This window comes from Conger conger, chromosome 16 (assembly GCF_963514075.1).
Source record: "Conger conger chromosome 16, fConCon1.1, whole genome shotgun sequence".
Lineage (NCBI taxonomy): Eukaryota > Metazoa > Chordata > Actinopteri > Anguilliformes > Congridae > Conger > Conger conger.
In genome coordinates this window covers 13,891,015-13,912,801 of record NC_083775.1, presented here as the reverse complement: position 1 = coordinate 13,912,801, position 21,787 = coordinate 13,891,015, and the positions used below count along the sequence as shown (strand labels likewise).

The following is a 21,787-nucleotide window of genomic DNA, read 5'->3' as shown; positions in this document are numbered from 1 at the left end:
TCTCTTTAGGTTCAGAGGAATCTTTTGCCGCTCTAAACCCTCCAGAGGTAAGTTGGTAACTGAAGAACACCTGACTGTGGGAAGGACAGCAAAGGATAGTGCCAGATACAGAATGCCACTATTTTGCCTTCTTTTTTCACAGGGCCAGTCACATGAAATGTTCTTCCTCAGTGAACTCAACAAGGATTTGCTGAACAACCCGGATATTGTACTGTCTGAGAAGGTTTGTACATGGGCTGTTTGAGAAAGATATTTACAGTGAATGTCCATCTGTATAAGTGCCAAAGTGCGCTGGGAGTGTATGGCAGGCAATGACTACTGCTTGACCCCCTTAGGCGGTGACTAATGCCCTGAGCACGATCATGTCCGTCACAGAAAACATACCTCCTGACAAGACAAAGGAAGACCAAGTCAAGACTGCCAACATGGTCCTGAGAATCTCAGAGGGGCTAGTGTCCGCCCTGGTTGAGCCCAAGTCTCAGCAAAATAATACAGAGTCTCGGAAAACTGTGAAGACACCAACCATGGGTAGGATACAGTGGGTGGCTACATTGCATGTTTAGTTATCTAATTCCTGGTTTGGTGAACTCCTTGTTCATTGTGTTGAAGAAGCTTTACTTGCAGACATACCACGGGTGTCCCTTTCATGAGGCAGATATTCTTACCACCAGAAATTGTTTTCCATGAGCAATGCTATGGCCCACTGCTTTCTGCCAACAACAATTAACACTGCACGGCAGGATGAATCACACAGTACAGTTCAGAGCCAGATGCCCACCTAGTTTCTCTTGTGCTTCATGATGATATTTTTATTGTCCTCTCACAGAAATTAATGTAGTGAGCCGTAAAGGGAATATGACTGGGATGTCTGCACTATTTGCCAAGGGAAACATGATGGCAATCAATCTTGCAGATGTTGCTAAAAACAACAACGGTAAGAAATTGTTGAAATTGTACTTCCCTCTAGGGTCTTTCGGCGAACTTATCCCTGGTTATGGGTATGCACTTTGTTGTACGTCGCTCTGGATAAGAGCGTCTGCCAAATGCCAATAATGTAATGTAATGTAAGAGCTAAAGGCCAGGAAGGAAGATGTGAAGTGATGATGATGTCAAATTTATTTTGCGGGTGATACTGATGATGATTAAATTACCTGTGGTGATGAAGATGACGGAGCATAACCAGTGTCTCTCGGGCCCAGGATCCGCTTCTGCAGTCCTGATGTCAGTCAGCGGGGTGGACAAGTTCATGAGTCCCAGTTTCTTCGAGAGTGAAAATGTCACAGAGATATATTCTGACATCATCACCGCCACACTGCCTAAGACGAAACACAAGGAGCTCCCTGAGCCTGTCAACTTTACTATGTTCCACAAGAAGGTACGGAACTGGGCCTGTCACCATATAGGAGCTTTTGACCTTTTTGCATTTCATGATATGATGACATTACACACTCCTCTGACACACTGTTTTGCTCTGTCACTCTCTTGTACTGGTCAGTAGAAGTTCCAGCCTGGCCTGGTTACCTGTGTGTACTGGAAGGAACAGGGGGAGGAGACTCACTGGTCAGTGGATGGGTGCACAGCCTCCTTCTCCAATGAGAGCCTGACAGTATGCAGCTGTACCCACCTCTCCACCTTCGCCCTCCTCCTGCAGACGGAGGAACAGGTAGGGTGTCCCTCAGTGCTGCTGAGAAGGATTTGAGCACAGGACTAGATACTTGGACAGAGATGAGCTCTGTGTATCCCTACAGGAAGAGGACAGTTCTCTGCTGGAGGTGGTGAACCTGTTCTGTATGAGTGTGGGTCTGGCCTTCCTCGCCCTCGCCATCCTCACATTCCTGCTGTGCACATGGAACCCTAAAATCAACAACACCGCCCGCCTCCACCTCAGTATCTGCCTCTTCTTGGGTCACCTGCTCTTCCTTGTGGGCGTGTCGCGCACTGAGAATGCGGTAAAGGTCAAATGTTTTTTACCTCAATATTTTTAAAAAAAGTTATCCGCTCACAAAGATTCTGATGTTGAAGCAAGGGCGGAGCTAGCCCTTCATACATATGGGTTTGAGGCATGATGAGAGCCAGCCCCCCCCCCCGCTAATCAAAAGAACATTGCTGGTGTAATGGGCACTCTATGAATTCATTCTTTAAGAATGTCTGCAGTGTATTATGGTCTCCATCTCATATAGCACACCACCCTGCTGTAAGGCAGAAATAATGAACATCTGGTATTGTCACTCAGTGTGCTGGTCAGCTTACTGACTTCCTCTGATACGGTGGCAATATGTGGCTGTAAAGTCATTTAACTCTCCCCTCTGGAACAAACATTGTTAGCCCAACCTTCTCTGCACCCGTGCCTGTTGGACTGGTGACTGGTGCAATGGTCTAATTTCTGCAACAGTACCAAATCACGTTTATCCAAAATCACAAGGTATATTTCCATGAGAGGTACAAAAACATATTGATTACATAATGCGGTTGTCATGAAAACTCCGAACTACATCCCTCTCCAGGTATCCCCAGTCAGCTCTACGATTCCTTTGGGGGATTCAGACCATTTGCTCCCAAGAATGTCCGCATCTGGGAAGACTGAGATAAAGGGATATTGGCATGGTTGTGGATGTGTGTTCTTGGGGCAGTTAGGTCAGAGAGGTCATTAAGCCCCTCGCCAAACCATGGGAAAGGAATGTCTCCGTCACCCAACACCTGGTCACCTCCTATGGGAAAGGCTCAGGACACTCCCACAGTGCCCCCATTTGGACACTTCTGTGATTACACCTTTCACTTTCCAGTGGCTTGTGTTCCCCAGTTGGGAAAGGCATCCAAGTTCTGCCCATGAAATGGGATTGGTTGTGCATGGTTCTAGTAATTTGATGTGGAGAGAACCCTGAGCATCACGCATGCTTAAAACCAAATTCTACATTCTAGTTTCAAATGGAGTCAGATATAATGAAGGTAAATTTATTGGCCCGATTGTGGAGATTCTTGATCAGCCCGGACCAGTAGAGAGCCGAAGGCTGAGCGGTACTACTGTCTTCATAACATGGTTTATTTATTGGCTGATCTAGTCTCTCCACGTAGCAGTCATTAATATTTAACCCTATTAACGTCCTTTCAGCAACACCAGAAGGACAAGCACGTAGATACCTTCGCCCACGCTAAATTCCATCTTTGGATTAGCGTGGGGTTTTACACTTCTGATTTCAGCTGTGTTTTCTACACTTTGAGCTGGTCAACCAGCTGAGCAACCTATATTGTCGGCTAGTCCACCACTTGACCACCAGCTTACTCTACCAGCTTAACCAGCTTTGACCATCTAGAGGCAAGGTTTGACCAGAATGGTCGAAAACAAACAGGGGAATCAGACAGAATTGGACTCTAGAAGCAGAAGTTGAAAAACAAAAACAGGTCGGTTAACTACAGATCAATACAATACTCAAGCTCCTTGAATCGGCATTATCCACCATTATCCAATGAATCTTGTTCCTACCTAAGAAAAAATTATAATTATGAAAATGCGCCAAGTTAAGGAAAGAATTCGGCAAGTTCTTTTCAATCATTCGGTACAAGCGATTTAAGAGCAAATCTGTCCGTAGTACGAGTGGTTCTTGCATAAGATCCAAATGATCAAAATGATCCTAAAACAAAATCAGTTCTGCATCTGAATGGCTGAAAAGAAACTAAAATAACATTTTGGAGTGGCTTAGTCAAAGTCCTGACTTGAACCCAATGCAAAATATGGCAAGACATGAAAGCCTACCAATTTGAATAAAAGCTATTCTGTAAAAAAGGTGTGCTAAAATTCCTCCACAGTGATGTGAAAGATTGGTATCAAATTATAGGAAAGGATAATTGGTTGCAATTATTGCTGCTAAACGTGGTGGAACTTTTTCATTTTCAAGTTGATTACACAGTTAACGCACCTCACCTGGATAAGTGGGTCTCAACAGGGTGCTGATTTAAGGTGAAACCAGCAGACCCAGTTGCTCTCCAGGACCAGGGTTGGAGACCACTGTGTTACAGCCTTATTCCAAAATTGATTAAATTCTTTTTTTTTCCTCCAAATTCTACACACAATACCCCATAATGACAATGTGAAAAAAGTTTTTTTTAGATTTTTGCAAATTTATTAAAAATAAAAAATAAGGAAATCACATGTACATAAGTATTCACAGCCTTTGCCATGAAGCTCAAAATTGAGCTCAGGTGCATCCTGTTTCCACTGATCAACCTTGAGATGTTTCTACAGCTTAATTGGAGTCCACCTGTGGTAAATTCAGTTGATTGGACATGATTTGGAAAGGCCCACACCTGTCTATATAAGGTCCCACAGTTGACATGTCGGAGCACAAACCAAGCATGAAGTCAAAGGAATTGTCTGTAGACCGCCGAGACAGGATTGTCTCGAGGCACAAATCTGGGGAAGGGTACAGAAAAATTTCTGCTGCCCCAGAAAGGTCCCAATGAGCACAGTGGCCTCCATCATCTGTAAATGGAAGAAGTTCGGAACCACCAGGACTCTTCCTAGATCTGGCCGCCCGTCTAAACTGAGCAATCGGGGGAGAAGGGCCTTAGTCAGGGAGGTGACCAAGAACCCGATGGTCACTCTGTCAGAGCTCCAGTGTTCCTCTGTGGAGAGAGAAGAACCTTCCAGAAGGACAACCATCTCTGCAGCAATCCACCAATCAGGCCTGTATGGTAGAGTGTCCAGACGGAAGCCACTCCTTAGTAAAAGGCACATGGCAGCCTGCCTGGAGTTTGCCAAAAGGCACCTGAAGGACTCTCAGACCATGAGAAACAAAATTCTCTGGTCTGATAAGACAAAGATTGAACTCTTTGGCGTGAATGCCAGGCGTCATGTTTGGAGGAAACCAGGCACCGCTCATCACCTGGCCAATACCATCCCTACAGTGAAGCATGGTGTTGGCAGCATCATACTGTGGGGATGTTTTCCAGTGGCAGGAACTGGGAGACTAGTCAGGATTGAGGGAAAGATGAATGCAGCAATGTACAGAGACATCCTGGATGAAAACCTGCTCCAGAGCGCTCTTGACCTCAGACTGGGGCAACGGTTCATCTTTCAGCAGGACAACAACCCTAAGCACACAGCCAAGATATCAAAGGAGTGGCTTCAGGACAACTCTGTGAATGTCCTTGAGTGGCCCAGCCAGAGCCCAGACTTGAATCTGATTGAACATCTCTGGAGAGATCTGAAAATGGCTGTGCACCGACGCTCCCCATCCAACCTGATGGAGCTTGAGAGGTGCTGCAAAGAGGAACGGACGAAACTGCCCAAAGATAGGTGTGCCGAGCTTGTGGCATCATATTCAAAAAGACTTGAGGCTGTAATTGCTGCCAAAGGTGCATCAACAAAATATTGAGCAAAGGCTGTGAATACTTATGTACATTTCTTAGTTTTTTATTTTTAATAAATATTCAAAAATTTAAAAAAAAACTTCTTTCATGTTGTCATTATGGGGTGTTGTGTGTAGAATTTTGAGGAAAACATTTATTTATTCCATTTTGGAATAAGGCTGTAACATAACAAAATGTGGGAAAAGTGAAGCGCTGTGAATACTTTCCGGATGCACTGTACATGTTGTCTAAAGATTTTAGAAAACCATTTTGTGTGACAAATATGGTGGAAATGAGGAAGTGGGGCATATATATTGGCAGTGTATATGTCCATATATTATATTACATATAACCACGATTTCAGAGTAGTTTTCCCAACACTGGACGTAGTGTAGGGACCTGCTGACGTATGTTAAAGGCACAATAGGTAATTTCGGACTCCTAACGGTCAAGAGAGGAATACATACAACATACAACCTCAAACCACAACACTGCTTATGCTTCCCACAGTGTATGAATATAACGCATAATAGAAATCATTATTATACAGTTCAGTGTGCACTGTTTTGGAAAGCTGACAGTGCCAAACGCAACAGAGCCTGCTGTCGTTTTGTAGTGTTCTAGTAAAAAAAATGTTCGCCGAACAGGTGACTTTGCGATCTTGACTTTGGTGTGCTACACAACACTATTTCTAGTTTTCACTTTAGCTAACCAACTAAATTGTGAGCAAGCAAGTTATTTGGCTGCATAACTAGCTGGCTATATAACTAAGATATGATAGGCTACCACAAACGATGCAACTGCAACTTATAGTTTGAGAGAAATAAAGGTATACGGATGATTGAACATGTAAAGAGACCAAAGGAACGTGAAGCTCACCAAATTGCACTCCAGACAAACGATCACTGAAACTCTGTATACTATTGCTTATCTAGTTAGAAAACATTTCCAGTTTGCTATAACAAGCAAATTAGCGATTAGTTGTTAGCTTACCGAATTCACAAATATCCACCTGAAGCACAACGCTTGTGCAATCGCGATTGTGTTCGTATTGCCTGTATTATATGGTAAATGGATATTTTTCAATTTCTCAAGCTAACTATAGCTAATTTGCTTGTTGCTGCCGATAACAAATTGGTATTGTTTTATAACTTGATATGTAGTAAGCAATAGTACAGAGTTTCAATGATTTCTTGCCTGGAGTGCAATTTGGGCAGCGACATGAACAATCGGAATAAGCCCCCAGAATGGCATTGGCTGTGGCAGTTGGAACCATTTTTCAACCAATGAGCTAATTTAATTGCTATACAGCTGTACAATGTTTTGATGCAGTTGACAGCCCTACATATGTACACTTTCACACCAGAATTTAAGGACTAGAAACACAGGCAGAGGGTGAATCAACATGTCAGTGAGCCTATTTCAATGATAGGAAGGGATTTACAATACTCTTGTAACAATGTTTTAACACCAAAATCTCACCTATTGTACCTTTTAACATATGACATCTGATTAGTCTCCTCTGGCTCCCCCAGGTGGCGTGTGCAGTCATTGCAGGCATGCTGCACTTCCTCTTCCTGTCCAGCTTTGTGTGGATGCTGCTGGAGACTCTGCAGCTCTTCATGCTGGTCAGGAGCCTGTCCAAAGTGCAGGTCATCCAGAAGGAGGGGCTGAGGGCACTGTACCTCCTGCTGATGGGCTACGGAGCTCCCCTGGTGGTGGTGGGAGTGTCTGCAGCAGTGTATTCAGACGGCTATGGCAGCAAAGGCGCGTGAGTTTTTATTTTCTGATTGTGCAGAAAAACAACTTTTGGTCCAGGTCCTTTTTTTTAAGTGAAGAGCATATCTAGTGGCTTATGCAAGTGATACCTGCAAATTGGCTTTAGGGCTATCCATGGGAAATGTTGTGGGGAAACTGTCAGCAGGATCTGTATTTTGTCCTTTGCTTCCAGTTGCTGGTTACAAAATGAAAAAAACTTCCGTTGGAGTTTTATTGGTCCAGTGGCTGCTATTCTCGCCGTAAGTTCTTAATGTGCTAGGTGTACTCTTCAATACTTACTATATTCACAATTTATTATCTTACAGTATTTAATTTAGTCTGGCAATGCACAAAAAATACTGAGAAAAAGAGAGATGCTCCGATACCATTTTTTCCTTCCTGATACCAATTCCGATACTTGAACTTGCGTACGAGCGATACCGAGTCCCGATCCGATGCCTGTGCGTTAAAAAATAAAAAAATCACACTTTTCAAACTTTATTTTGGGCCATCTTAATAGATAAATGCCAACATTGTAAGTCAGATAATAGCCTAATTGCCAAATTAAAGACTTACATTTACGTTGAATTGTGCAGTGTAACCTCACTTGATTGGCATTGGCTACTATAGCATTCAATTCCCTGTGGTATTTCCATTCTTAGCACTGAAATGGCCGCAGATTGCTTGATATTTGGCAACTACTGTAGCTTCTCGATTGCTAGTTCAGAATGGAAGGGTATTACTTGTGTGCAGCATTTGTCAAATGATCTATTGCTTTGTTTATTTTCATGTAGATACAGCATAGTGGAAAGCTGTGTTCAGTTTGCCAGTAGTTTGAATTCGTGTGTCAACAAATAAACAGGGATCTTCTGTGAACCTTAAGAAACAACACGTTACAATAAACCATAAGTCAACAGCTACATAAATTCTTTGATAACGATAATACTGTAGCATTCAATTCCCTGTGGTGCATTTTAAACCCCCTGAATTGGCCAGATTGCGTGCAAGAACTATTGTAGCTTGTCGATTGTTTAGGATGTAAACCGTAATAATGCACATGGTGGTGAACGGGCACTTATTTTAAACTAAGCTTACCATTTCAGCTTCAGAAAAAAAAGATTGGTTATAGGTTAGCTATTTTTATGCCAACTTGCTGAAATTTTGCTGGCTCTGACAGACATTACTATATCCGCTCCGCACGTGCTGTTGTTTGCCTGAGTAGCGTAAATGAGCTATCATCACATGATACATTACGTGGTATCGGATTGGTGCATAGCAGCACACAGCATGGATAACAGCATGGAGTCTTTTCATGCTTGACAAGGTTACGGCACGCATTTCCAGAGATTTTGGACCATTCCTCTCTGCCGATCCTTGCATCATCCTTCACATTCGTTGCACTTATCAACTCCTCTCTTCAGTTCAGCTCAGGTCCAGCGCTTGATATGGCCATTGCAGAACATAGAAATGGTTCTGTGACTACACAACCTGTGTGGATTTTGAGGTATGATTTTGGGTCATTGTCTTGCTGGAAAGTCCACATACAGCCAACCAGATTTGCCTGATCTTTGGTGGAATCCATTGTACCATCAAAACATCACTGACCCACCACCATATATCACTGTGGGTATGGGCCATGTCTCATTTTATGCTTCTCTGTTTCGACACTAAACATACTGATGCTGTATCAGCCCAAAATAAATCTGAACACTCCACCTGTATTCAATTTTACTTTAAATGACTAAATGAGACCACATAAGACCCAAATGTAAACTTTTGATCTGGTCATTTTTGTGCATTGCCAGTTCGGGGTCCCAATAATTTTGTAGCCCACTCTATATACCAGTGCAGACAAATGGACAGTGACAATATTAGATTGTATATATTGCTTCATTGGCTAGCTACAGTGCTGTGAAAGTATTTGCCCCTTCCTGATTTCCTCTATTTCTGCACTGAATGGTTTCAGACCTTTTGATAAAATGTATTATTAGACAATGGTAACCTGAGTAAACACAATTCTTTGTCAAATTATTATTATTATAATAATGAAACTTAAAAACTGATTTCACCACCTTTAGCAACAAACACTTCCGATTTCATATCAGCCTTTCACATCACTGTTGAGCAGTTTTAACCCACTCTTCTCCTTTTCAATTCATGGTTCCTTCAATAATGAAGTTGTCCAGATACCAAGGCAGCAAGGCATCCCCCCACCATCACACTACCCCCACCATGTTTGAATTATGGTATGATGTGAAATGCTATACATTTCCAGACTGATATATTTTAAAAAACTTCTGTAATTTCCTTTGATCATATGAATATCTCTGAATGAAAGTAAAGTGAGCTAATTCCTCCACGATTGCATTTATTTCTGCTAAAGGTGATGCAACCAGCTTAATGGGGCAATTACTTTTTCACAGGGGCGATATGGGTGTTTGATAACTTTTTTCATTAAATAAAGTACTAATTTAAAAATGTGTTTTGTGTTTCAAACAGGTTTCCTTTGTCTGACATTACATTTCGTATAACAACGTAAAAACCATTCAGGTTGAAAAATTTGGAATCAGGAAGTGGGAAAATATTTTTATGGAAAAAATTAGTTCCATGTTGTAGCCAAGCTGACCAAATACAACAGACACTAGTGCCTCATAAATACAGGTTCAACCTGACAAAGCCTGGAAATTAATCATGAGGTATATGAAATGAATGAAATTGACCGAATGCTTGAGTTTCGATCTATAAATTGTTCTTTTACATAGGACTTTTACATGACATTTAATTGTAAAAACAAAAATCTAATTATACTGTTGATTGAGGAGCCGCTGTCTGGAAATGTTATTTAGGTTTCTTGTGTGTAATTGAACCAGCTCAACTTGGTCTCATTTTGTGTGGTCATCTGGAGCCTGCTGCCTACTTTAGCCAACATGAAGAGTGACGTCTCCCAGTCAAGAGACACCAGGTGGGTGTGTACCTGCCTCTGCATGAGTGAACCTTCATGCTAGTGTAAGTTTTTGTCTAAATGCAAGTTATGAGTCTGCTTCGTGTCCTGATCCGTTTCTTGCACCCTGACTATCTTTTGGATTACCCTTATTTGTTACCGGACGCTGATTGAAAATTTGATTTACGATTCTCGGATTATCTTTTCTACCTTCACCTGTTCGGATTGCCTAACTGTGCTTGGACTTTTGCTTGTGCCCCCAACCACGATTGGGATTATCCCTGCTGTTCCTGTTTCCCAACATTTGACCACTGCCTGTATTACGCTCACAGCCAAAAAACCAAACACAGACCACAGTATTCCAAAAACATTCCAAAACTTTATTCAGTCCAGTGGTCAAAGCGAGAGAATTCAATAGACACAGTGCCAAATCGAGGAGCAAAAGGGAAGTCACAAAAACAGTCCACAGGTCAAAATCCAGGAGATCAGAAAGGCGGAATTACAGAGGAGTAGGCACAGGGAGAATCGTAAAATGAAGCGAGGATCAAAAAACCAAAAAGCACAGGCAACCAAAACAGAAGGGAATAGGTAAACTCAAAGTCAGGCAAAGGCTGTCTCAGGAATCTCAAAAATAACAGGCTTAGAAATAATCAGCACTGACATTATGATAAACGTTCTGACATCGGTGATGACTCAGACTGGGGTTTAAATACACAGAGGAATGAGACAAACTAGGCGGGGCAGGGGAGTGACAAATAGACATTAGGTGAGACATATGAAAGCGCAATCATTCAATAATAATAGAGGAATGAAGACGCAGGACTGGATTCACTCAACTGGATCTACACACATGTAATATAAATGGCTCCAGATCAGGGAGGTCACTTCTAGGTGGGAATATGTGACAAACACTCATAAAACATTGAAGACAAATGTTTCACTTCTGTCAGACACACATACTTTAACAAGCCAAGTATGTCAATACCTTGTTTTGTAGCTCTGATTTTCTTGTAAGAAAAAATTTAAATCTGTGCATTGATAACCCCTTTACCGCATTGTGTCACATATGGAGGTTCAGAGATTGTCATTGTTTATCTTTCAGGCTGATTATCTTCAAAATTGTTGCCCAGTTTCTCATTTTGGGGTGCACCTGGATCCTGGGATTTTTCCAGAGAACCTCTATGTTAAAATACCTCTTCGTCATCCTCAACTCACAGCAGGGCACCTTCATCTTCATCGTTCACTGTCTGCTCAACAAAGAGGTGACCGGACCCTCTCCTGCACTATTTTATGTTTGGTGAAGGGCTTGTTACATAGAGTAAGTGTTATCATATTGACTGATGCTGGACAGGGCTGATTGGTCCCTATGTTGTGCAGGTGCGGGAGGAGTACAGGAGGTGGCTCTCCTGTCTGTGTAGAACCGAAGGGCCTTCAGGAGGCAGACGCAAAGAAAATATCAAACACTCTGGGGTAAGAATGTCAGCAGAACAAAATTTCAGTCATTTTTTTAAATGTAAACATGGACAGAACACAGGGCTCATGGAGCAATTTGGTTGAGTTTGGGGTTTGGGCAAGGTTTGACTATTCACCGGCCAAACCAGCTGCTTCACATGTTCCCTGCACGGACAATCCTTTGTCAGGTCTGTCCTGACTAAACAATGTAGTAATTGACATGTACTTTAAATGTAGTACTTTCGGGCATTCACCAGATATTTCTATCCAGTGTGAATTGTACAGCATATATTTTAATATACAGCTGAATAGTTAGAAAGAAATTCAGGTCAAGTACCTTGTTCAAGGGTGCAACTGCAGTTTGTCAGCTAGGAACCAAACCTTCAATCTCTGTGTTATGAAAGCTCAGTTCCCTATTATTCTACACTATTGACCTGAATGCCTCCCAAATACACAAAGAATGCAAAATCATATTATCTTACTCCTTTATTTTTAGTTTCTAAAGTTCTTTTCTTCTTATGTTTTCAAGAATACCGCATCCCAACCCACAGAAGACCTGAACAAGGCAGATCACCATCATAGATGAGAAACTGAACAAATCTTTATGGAACTGTAATTAGTACAAATTCATCGATCGTTTTTAAAATTTTTATTTTTATATATCGAACAATGGATCCTTCAGACTGTTATTTTGGGCGACAAATACAATTTGTAATGTACTTACAGGTGAATACCTTTATTGTGTAGAAGTTCCCATCTTGATTTAAAAATAATTCATTTTATTGCCCTTGACATGGAAATGCAATGAATTCATACAAGTCAGATTTTTCTGATCCTGTAGATGATCAGGATCATCCATAGATGAAATGGGGCCCCGGCCTATGGGGCGGCCTGTGGTAGTGGTTAAGGTACATGACTGGGACCCGCAAGGTCGGCGGTTCAATTTCCAGTGTAGCCACACTGTTGGGCCCTTGAGCAAGACCCTTAACCCTGCATTGCTCCAGGAGGGACTGTCTCCTGCTTAGTCTAATCAACTGTATGTCGCTCTGGATAAGAGTGTCTGCCAAATGCCAATAATGTAATGTAATGTCTAGCTGTCTCTGACAAACTCATGTAGTAATGACTAATCATGGCAACACAATACCGTGACACAATGAAAACAAAGTTTGCTGTGAATATGTAATTAGCATACACTCAGCGAGCACTTCATTAGGCTTCGACATATTAAGTCTTCTGCTGCTGTAGCCTATCCCCTTAGATGTGTGATGTATTGTGTGTTCAGAGATGCTCTTATGCACACCTCTGTTTTAATGTGTGGTTATTTGCGTTATTGTCACACTTCTGTAAGCTTTGAACAGTCTGGCCATTCTCCCTGGACCTCTCTCATTAGCAAGGTGTTTCTGGCAGCAGAACTGCTGCTCACTGGATGTTTTTTGCGCCATTCTCTGTAAACTCTAGAGACTGTTGTGTGTGAAAATCCCAGGAGATCAGCAGTTTCTGAGATATCCAAACCACCCTGTCTGGCACCAAATTTCTTCACCATTCTAATGGTTGATGTGAACATTAACTGAAGCTCCTGGCCCATATCTGCAAGAGTGTATGCATTTTATCGCTGCCACATAATTGGCTGATTAGATAATCACATGAATAAGTAGGTGTACAATTGTTTCTAATAAAGTGCTTGGTGAGTGTATAACACCGACAACGATGAGCAGCACAAGGTCTCCATTTAGTTATTCAGTAATACAGGCTGAATTACGGATATAGTTGCATATGCTTGAATTGGTAGTTTGTCTCATTTAATATACAGTATATATTGCTTTACAAATGCTTTAATAATGCAGTATAAGTGTGTAACAAGCAGTGCACAGGATGTCAATTATTGTCAGAGAAAACAAGACGTATGTATAAAATAAATGATTAATTGCTCTGTGGAGGCATGGGTAGCTAAAACACCTTGTTGTGTTTGTTGTGTGGTTATTTTTCTACTTATGTGTCTGTGTAAAGTTGTGTTGTGCTATTTTCATATGGTATATTAGACATGCTGGGAAATTTTGTGTCACTAGTTTTTTTAGTAAAGCTAAACTTGCTGTCTTTTTAGTCTACTCTGTTTAGAACAGAATCACTACCCTTTATTAATGGAATGTTGCAGTTGCCTCTTGAGTTTGAAAACATGGTCTTACTCCTTTCTTAAAGGAGCACTGTCCCGTTTTTGTCAGTTGAGCTTATTTGGATTAAATTCTTAAATTATGTGTTTAGGCATTTTTAAAATCACCACGAGTGTAGCAGCTTCCTAAATATGGGGCAAAACTTGCAAGGGCAAATGCAAGCAATGACATCCCTGGACGTGTTTGGCTTGAATTTCCAGCCCCTGTTACCCAGCAGGTAACAGGTGCTCAAACTCCACCCTTGAATGCTGAGACAGAGGTTTATGGGTGGCCACCCATCCAGGCGATCACATGACACAAAAATTCTTTAACATTATGCTATGACGGACAGCTCTGACTTCGCCGAGTTACAGGCTGAGCTTTTCGATTTTGACGAAGAAATACAACCTTACAGTTGGTAAGTACTGCAGGATGTAGCAAGGGTTCGATCAAAGTTATTATTGACAGTGATGCAAACTCTGTGTTTCCGTTGTCCGTGTTCCTCTGCTGTCTGTCTCTCTCGCTCATGCCTTTCTTCCTCTGCAAATTCCGGTTCAAAACTGTAAAGTTGTATTTCTTCGTCAAAATCGGAGAGCTCGCCCTCTAATTCGGCAAAGTCAGAGCTGTCCGTCATATCATTCAGGCTTGCCAAGGTAGGTTCTGCAATATTTGAATACTAACATTACCTTATTGTCTGGGAGTATCATCTGATCGTGTGGTGGCCTGGAGGGGGCTTAACCAATAGGAAGTCATCTTGTCATGGTGATGTGGCCTGTGGGTCCTCACTCAGAGACCGAAGGGGCAACACTTTCTGCTGTCTCCTAACTGCTCACCTCCCCAGTTTACACCCGCAATTGCTGGCCGCAATCTGTCCAGGGGAATCTGTCCCGGCCCACCATCAGTGACACCCCAGTGGTGGAGTGTGGCGTTGCCCTGTAGTGCAACAGGGTTTGCAGCAACGCAGATTGGATTGTACAACCTTGGACTGTATGAGCACGAACGCCATTCTTTAAGGTCCGGTTCAAACGTTCCATTCCACCATTGGCCTGTGGATGGTAGAATGCTTTCTTGATGTGCCAGACCCCGCAGGTCTCCAAGAAAGGGACTCAACTCCATGGGGGTGAACTGTGGCCCATTGTCAGTTGTGATGGCTTTGAGGAGTCCCCAATAACTGAATGAGTGATTGCAGAGTGTCAATGACTGCCCTCAAGGTCACTATCCCCACCGGGGTCAGCTCTGGCCACTTGGCATGAAGATCCTATGCAACAACGAGGAAATGTTGGTAATGGGGGGGCATCATAGATCACAATAGGGCCAAGAAATCAATCTTTGTACGATTTGGTCTGGTCTTTGGTCTACTTACGGGTGCAATACACAGTGATACAGTAAGCGTAAATGTGCATCCTCCCTAGAACAACTCGAGGGGGGCATCCAAGCATTCCCTGTGTAACAGTGAGTGTCAGTAAGTGAAACCACACAGATCAAGTTTTGAAAATGTATTTTACCAGGTAGGTAGGTCACTCAGTTACAAAGGTAACAAAGGTTACATACACTAGGTGCATGGGGGTCTGGCTACAGACACCACAACAAAATCTACATACATTATGTGCATGGGAGTCTGACTACATTCTCCCTGCACATAGAAGATACATGCACAGTGTGCATGGGATTCTGGGTACAGTCTCCCAGATTGCTTGGTTTTCTGTCCCTAAAAGCACAAACCAGGCCTTTGATCCTGATCATAAAACTGGGTCCGCAATTAACCATCTGGTGTTTATAACCATTTGGAACTTAGATCCTGGCCTCATGAGGCAGTGAGATTTGGTCAGGGGATCGATGAAAATGGCTTTTGCTGGGACAGATTTCCGCACAGTTCTCCCTTGGTTCCTGGACAGTTCACCAGTATGCTATTGGCACAACTATAGGGTGCTTGACTGGAAGGAGAGAACCCCAGAAATTTGACAAACCACCTACCATGCCAGCGTTAATGATGTGGACCTACCATGGGTTTGAGAGTCTCCATACAGTACCAGTCAAAATACAAACCTCCCCTTTTCTGATTTGTCTGATTCGTGACAAACCAAGGAAATATGACATTAAATAATTCACTTACAGTGCAGATTTTCATATTTTATTAAAGAGTATTTTTATACATCTTGGTTTCACCATGTAGTAATTACAGCACTGTTGTATACATAGCCTCCAATGTCAATGTTTGAGACACATTAACATAATGTCTAAAATAGTCATGTTTTGAACTTGGTTGCATATCCTCTGTATGCCATGACTTCCTGAACTCTGTGACCTTTCAATATCACCAGAGTCGGCATATCTTATTTTCAGGTTACCTTACAAGCAATACGAAAACCTCTTTGCATTTCAATGGATGGGAATTGATTCAGCTGTACTTCCACTGATACATAATGGAACATAGGTGTTGGCTAAATGGTTTTAAGTCATCAAGGGTCTGCGGTATTAAATGAGTCAATGTTTTTCTTTCAGGCTGATTACCTTCAAAATTGGTGCCCAGTTTTTTCTTTTGGGGTGTTCCTGAATCCTGGGGTTTAACCAGATCAGTGTCATCTTAAAATACATCTTCATCATCCTCATCATCTTCATCGTTCACTGTCTGCTCAACAAAGACCCTCTCCTGCACTGAGTCTGTTTGTTTATTTTATGTTTGGTGAAGGGATTGTTACGCAGTTATAGTGTTATGACATTGACTGATGCTGGACAGTGCTGATTGGTCCCTGTGTTGTGTAGGTACAGGAGGAGTACAGGAGGTGGCTCTCCTTTCTGTGTAGAAGGTAGGGGCCTTCAGGAAGCAGACACAAAGAGAATGCTATAAAAGACTCTGGGGTACGAGGCATGCAAATATTTGACAGATCAAGAGGTCAGACTCACTTTATATACAGTATTTTAAATAGGGACAAAACACAGGGCTCCTGGGGCAACTCAGTTGAGCTAGTAGTTTGTTATGAATATTCACCAGGCAATCAAGCTGCTTCACATGTTCCCTCCGAGGGCTGATTCTGTGCCTTGCTCAAGGGCACCTTGCCCCAGTGCCCCACTTGGTATTTGAACCAACAACCACAGATTTACCTAACCATTATACTACACTGCCAACCCACTGTGAGTCTTTTTGATGATGTTGTTCTGTTCTTGGGCGGCACGGATGGTGCAGTGGGTAGCAATGCCGCCTCACAGCAAGGAGGTCCTGGGTTCGGATCCCAGTCAGCTGGGGCCTCTCTGTGTGGAGTTTGCATGTTCTCCCTGTGGTTGCGTGGGGTTTGCTCCGGGTACTCCGGTTTTCTCCCACAGTCTAAAGACGTGCAGGTTAGGCTGATTGGAGAGTCTAAATTGCCCATGGGTATGAGTGTGTGAGTGAATGGTGTGTGTGCCCTGCGATGGACTGGCAACCTGTCCAGGGTGTATTCCTGCCTTTCGCCCAATGTCTGCTGGGATAGGCTCCAGCTCCCCTGCGACCCTGTTCAGGATACGCGGGTTAAGATAATGGATGGATAGATGGGTGTTCTGTTCTCATGTTTTCAAGAACGCTGCCTCCAAACCCACAGAAGACGTGATCACCGTCATAGATGAGGAACTGCAAATTGTACACATTCTCATAAATATTTTTCATATATCAAACGATGGATTAATTGGAGTGTTCTTTTGACTGCTAATACAATTTTGCAGCTGTTGCATGTTATTATCATGTACTAACACAGTACTATGTATATGTACTAATACAGAGGTAAATAGCCTTAGCATGAAGAAGTTCTGATCTTGGTTTTGAAATAAGGTTCATTCCATTGTTGGAATGGAATGGATTTTCCTGATCCTATGTGATTTGGAAGAAAGGTGCAGACCGAGGAATCCAAGGGGACTAGAGACAAAAGGTGTGAACATCTCTGACATATTCATGTGGTTATGATGAATCATGGTGTCACCATGCTGTGATCCAATGAGAAGTCACAGTTTGCTGTTAATTTGTAATGTGCATATAACACATGGACAATGAGGAGTGGCACAAGATCTCTATTCTATATTCTTTATTCAGTCATGTAGACTGAATTATAAATTTAGTTGCCTTTGCTTGAATTGGTTGTTACTCATGTAAATACAGTATATATCCGCAGGACGTGGAGTTGAGTAGCGTTGCTCTTGGGTCTTTCAGTACACTTGTCCTTGGTTATGGGTATGCACTTTGCACTTTGCACTTTGTTGTATGTCGCTCATAAGAGCATCTGACAAATGCCAATAATGTAATGTAAATGTGTGGGTTTCCCGGTGGTTTGATGGTTGTGTCTACAAGGGTCAAGGGTCATAGATGTTAGTTGAAAGCAAATAATTTCATACATATCATCTTTATTTATCCCACACTGAATTAATTTATCTTGCCCCAATATTTTGTATTACAATAAACAATGAATGAGAATTCTATGAAACATTTAAAGGTGATCTGTACAGAACTACTTTTTCAGTAAAGCTAAACTTGCTGTCTTGTTCATCTACTCTTGTTTATCAGCATAAACAGAATCTGCCGGTGTGTCAGGTTGGTGTGTCACTCCCCTTTGTTAGTTATGGCGTGTTGCAGTTGCCTCATTAATTAATGGAATGGAATCGAATTGTTTGGAACAAGCAAAACCTTGCTTTTCAAGCAATTTAGAAATCCCACATGGTTATTTTTGGTTTGAAAAAGGAGAAATGTCTGGGGAAAAAGGGAACAGCCTAAATTACATTCCGAAAATGACATAAATAGAGATTAGAGATTAGAGATTCCAACATTGCATTACGATTATTAAAATCAGAGAATTTGGGGGGTGTGAGGGAAGGACTATTATGCTTTATCCTCTCTTGACTGTCTGTGCCTCAAAGTTATTTCATGGCTCTCTTGTCTCCCCATGATCTTATTACTGTTATGGGTGGCTGTTAATTAAAGGAAAAACAAACTTTTTAGTTGAGGCTGCTGGGTGGAGCCACCAGCTCCTGTGGGCTGAGCCCTTTTCACTGGTCTGTTTCATTTGGGCCACCTGTGGCAAATCAGCTGAAGGGTACAAAAGGCTGCCTTTTCTCAGTGGGGAACTGAGAGTGGTAAAGATGGTAATCTGGTATTTTTTAAGCCTTCAGTCCCCAAAGAACCCTTTGGCAAAAGCCTTTGTGTTTGTGCTTGATTGAGGAGCCGGAAGATAGGACCCTAAAGTGGGAGATTTGTAGTTTCTTGAAAGAAATACCCCAATAAGTGGGAGTTTGGAGTTCAACCCTGTGAATTAAAAAAAGAAGAAGCTCAATTTCAAACCCCCTCTTTTTATTTATTTTGAGCTGCTTTTCTCCTCCCAAGTCTCTATTGTTTATATTTTAAAATATGAAGTTAAGCTCTTGCTTTGATTCTCTTTCCTTTGATTGAGGCCAAGCCTGACCCTGAGTGAGCCTAGTGTGACTGACGGTGAGTATGGGGAGATTGTTGCTTTGGGTGGGCATGGGACTGCTTCCTCCAACTCTAGAGTGGATGGGTTATTTTGTTTGGGTGGGGTGTATTTCCCAATAGGGCACACATTAAGGAGTGGGAAAGTAGCACTGCTGTCTCTTCTGGCCCCACAGTGGTGGAATGACCTTCCTGTGGATGTCAGAACAGCAGAGTCTTTGACCACTTTCAAACACAGATTGAAGACTCATCTCTTCAGGCTGCACATTTCCCTCCCTACCATGATTAGCCTAGTGTATGCAATAGATTATAATGGCACTTGTATAGTTATTGTACTCTGTGTATTATTGTGGTCACGCTAGGACTCGGAACTGTACTTTCCTCTTGGGTCCTCATCCCACTTGTCCCTGGGTTTGATTTGCCCTTCGTTGTACATCGCTCTGAGCGTCTGCTAAATGCCTGTAATGTAATATAACACTACTCACTAATGTCAGTCTCTCCAGCTTAATGTGTCTAATGTTATTTAGGGAGCCAAACCAAGCTGTTGGGTGGACGGTCAGTGCAGATTCATTAAAGCAAACACTCCCCAGTGTCCCACAGCAGGAGGATTTGGTATTGTTCTTTGGATACCTAAATTATTTTGTGGATTTATGGAAATTTACCAATCAGCAGTGCTTCCATTTAAGCTGCTGCCAATCAGAAGTGAATTTCAGGTGAGCATTCTTCACAGAATGTACACATCTTATCAGTCCTCAAACGCCTATGTGTTGAAATAACATACTTAATCGCAAATGGAAATTTGTTTTTCTGTTCAGACCTCTCAGCTAAACATTTGCCTGGAGCCCTTTGCATGTGTTTGCCCACATTTGCAAACAAAATAAAAAAATCCTTTTCAGTACCTTTACTATATATCTTTGAAGATATGATTCCTTCATTTTTGTTTACGATTATTATTCCTGATACTGGTCTGAGTTCAGTGCAGTAATTCTTTCCACTTCAAATGGACATTAATACTCAGTGACACCCTGAACTCTGAAAGAAAGTCTGATTTCTCTGACAGCAGAGCCCATATAATACATTTTCTTTCAGCATTTTTCACGTATATTATTTTAAAATTATTTACAACAGCTTACCACTGTTGTAATGTGTGGTTATTTGTGTTACTGTCACCTTCTGTTATTGTTATGACTCCAAAATTAGAGAGAACATGCAAACTCCGCACAGAGAGGCCCTGGTCGACGGGGATTCGAACCCAGGACCTGCTGTGCGGCGGCAGTGCTACCCACTGCACCATCCGTGCCACCACTGTTGCGATCATTTAATTATCGAATACATTCATTAATTTTTTTGGTATGTGACACAATTCCTTGTCTAAACGGTTTACTGAAAAAAAGTGCACAAGTAGTTACTGTGGTGTTTGAAACTAAATTGCCCATCCCAATGCAGGTGTGGTTTACTCAAGGTTTATTGCTATCCTGTATATAGAACATTTTGTTATGAATCCAAACATTATTTTACACTGACTGACACAATCAGACTTAAATTTTGCACAAGATGAGTGTATGAAGCTTGTTTTGTGAGGTGTTCAGTTTTAGAGAGTGATGAGGGTAGTGCACATTTAGAGGCTCTCTGCCAGGCCTGTTCTCAAAGCTTCCTGTCCCCATATTTGCATACGATGTTTGGTTTTCAAAATGAGCTTTTTCAAGCATGTTCCCTCACAATTCAGCCTGCACATTGTCGATCAGTTTACCTGTCCCAGCAAGGAACACACAAAGATGAACCATGGCCATTTGCTAATGTTAATGGGTGAGTTAGTTATGCTTCTTAACCAGGTTAGATGTCTTACCTGTATTAAATTTATTTAGAGTTTACTTTTTTATATTTCAGACTAACTCATCGGGCTGTTTTTGATTTTTTTAATAACCTTTATTTTCTGGTCTTAACTTTAAGATTCAAAATCCAAATCTTGATGGCCTGATTTTGCTTATGGTGAATTGCTTTTCTCTTCATGCTGTTGTGTTGTGTATATTTATATATGTATAGGATAGTACTAATTATCCAGGAATATAAATGAACTGCAAGGAATGTAAACTGTGTAAGATCCTCTGCTATATTCCTAAAATGTACTGTCAACATTTTTGACAAACAATTTACATTCCTTACAGTTCATTTCTTAAAGTTTATTTTGCTTATATTTCATTGCTTTCCTCTTCATGCTGTTGTGTATGGATTTATATATGTATAGCATAGTATTAATTATTACCAGGAATGTAAACTGTGTAAGAGCCTCTGCTATATTCCTAAAATGTAGTGTAAACATTTTTCTTACTATGTCACATTTCTTTGTTTCCAGGCTTTTTGCTTTCCTTAACAGCCTGTTATATTTGTATTCAAGCCGGTAAGTAATTCCATGTTAAATCTGTGTGAAACTGATGAAAACCTCTCTGATTCTACTGAAATTGGCAATCAAGCAACTTCCTGAATAAGATTTTTTAAATGTTGTGCTGAATTATGTTTGTTTTATCCTAAATAAGCACATTCTGTTTTTCTGTCGTCCATAAGCACAGGTACCATGAAACGTATTTTGTATTCCAAACACAAGAGTATTGTGCATATGGATGTATATTTGTTTATATACTCGTACTGTATGGGATACTATATGTTATTTCCAAAACCTTTATTATACACACTATTTTTGGAGATATATTATATATATTA

General features: G+C 41.6%; 1 protein-coding gene across 1 annotated transcript; it reads left to right on the top strand.

The window, feature by feature from the left end:
* The first annotated feature begins 362 nt into the window (after positions 1 to 362).
* LOC133114060 (adhesion G protein-coupled receptor E3-like) lies at positions 363 to 14,583 on the top strand. Its single transcript, XM_061223256.1, has 11 exons — positions 363 to 528; positions 827 to 934; positions 1,200 to 1,375; positions 1,499 to 1,663; positions 1,749 to 1,949; positions 6,882 to 7,117; positions 7,298 to 7,364; positions 9,975 to 10,066; positions 11,148 to 11,307; positions 11,423 to 11,515; positions 14,521 to 14,583. Exons 1-11 carry the CDS (start codon positions 363 to 365, stop codon positions 14,581 to 14,583), a joined length of 1,527 nt encoding a protein of 508 aa, XP_061079240.1.
* Positions 14,584 to 21,787: the final 7,204 nt, after the last annotated feature.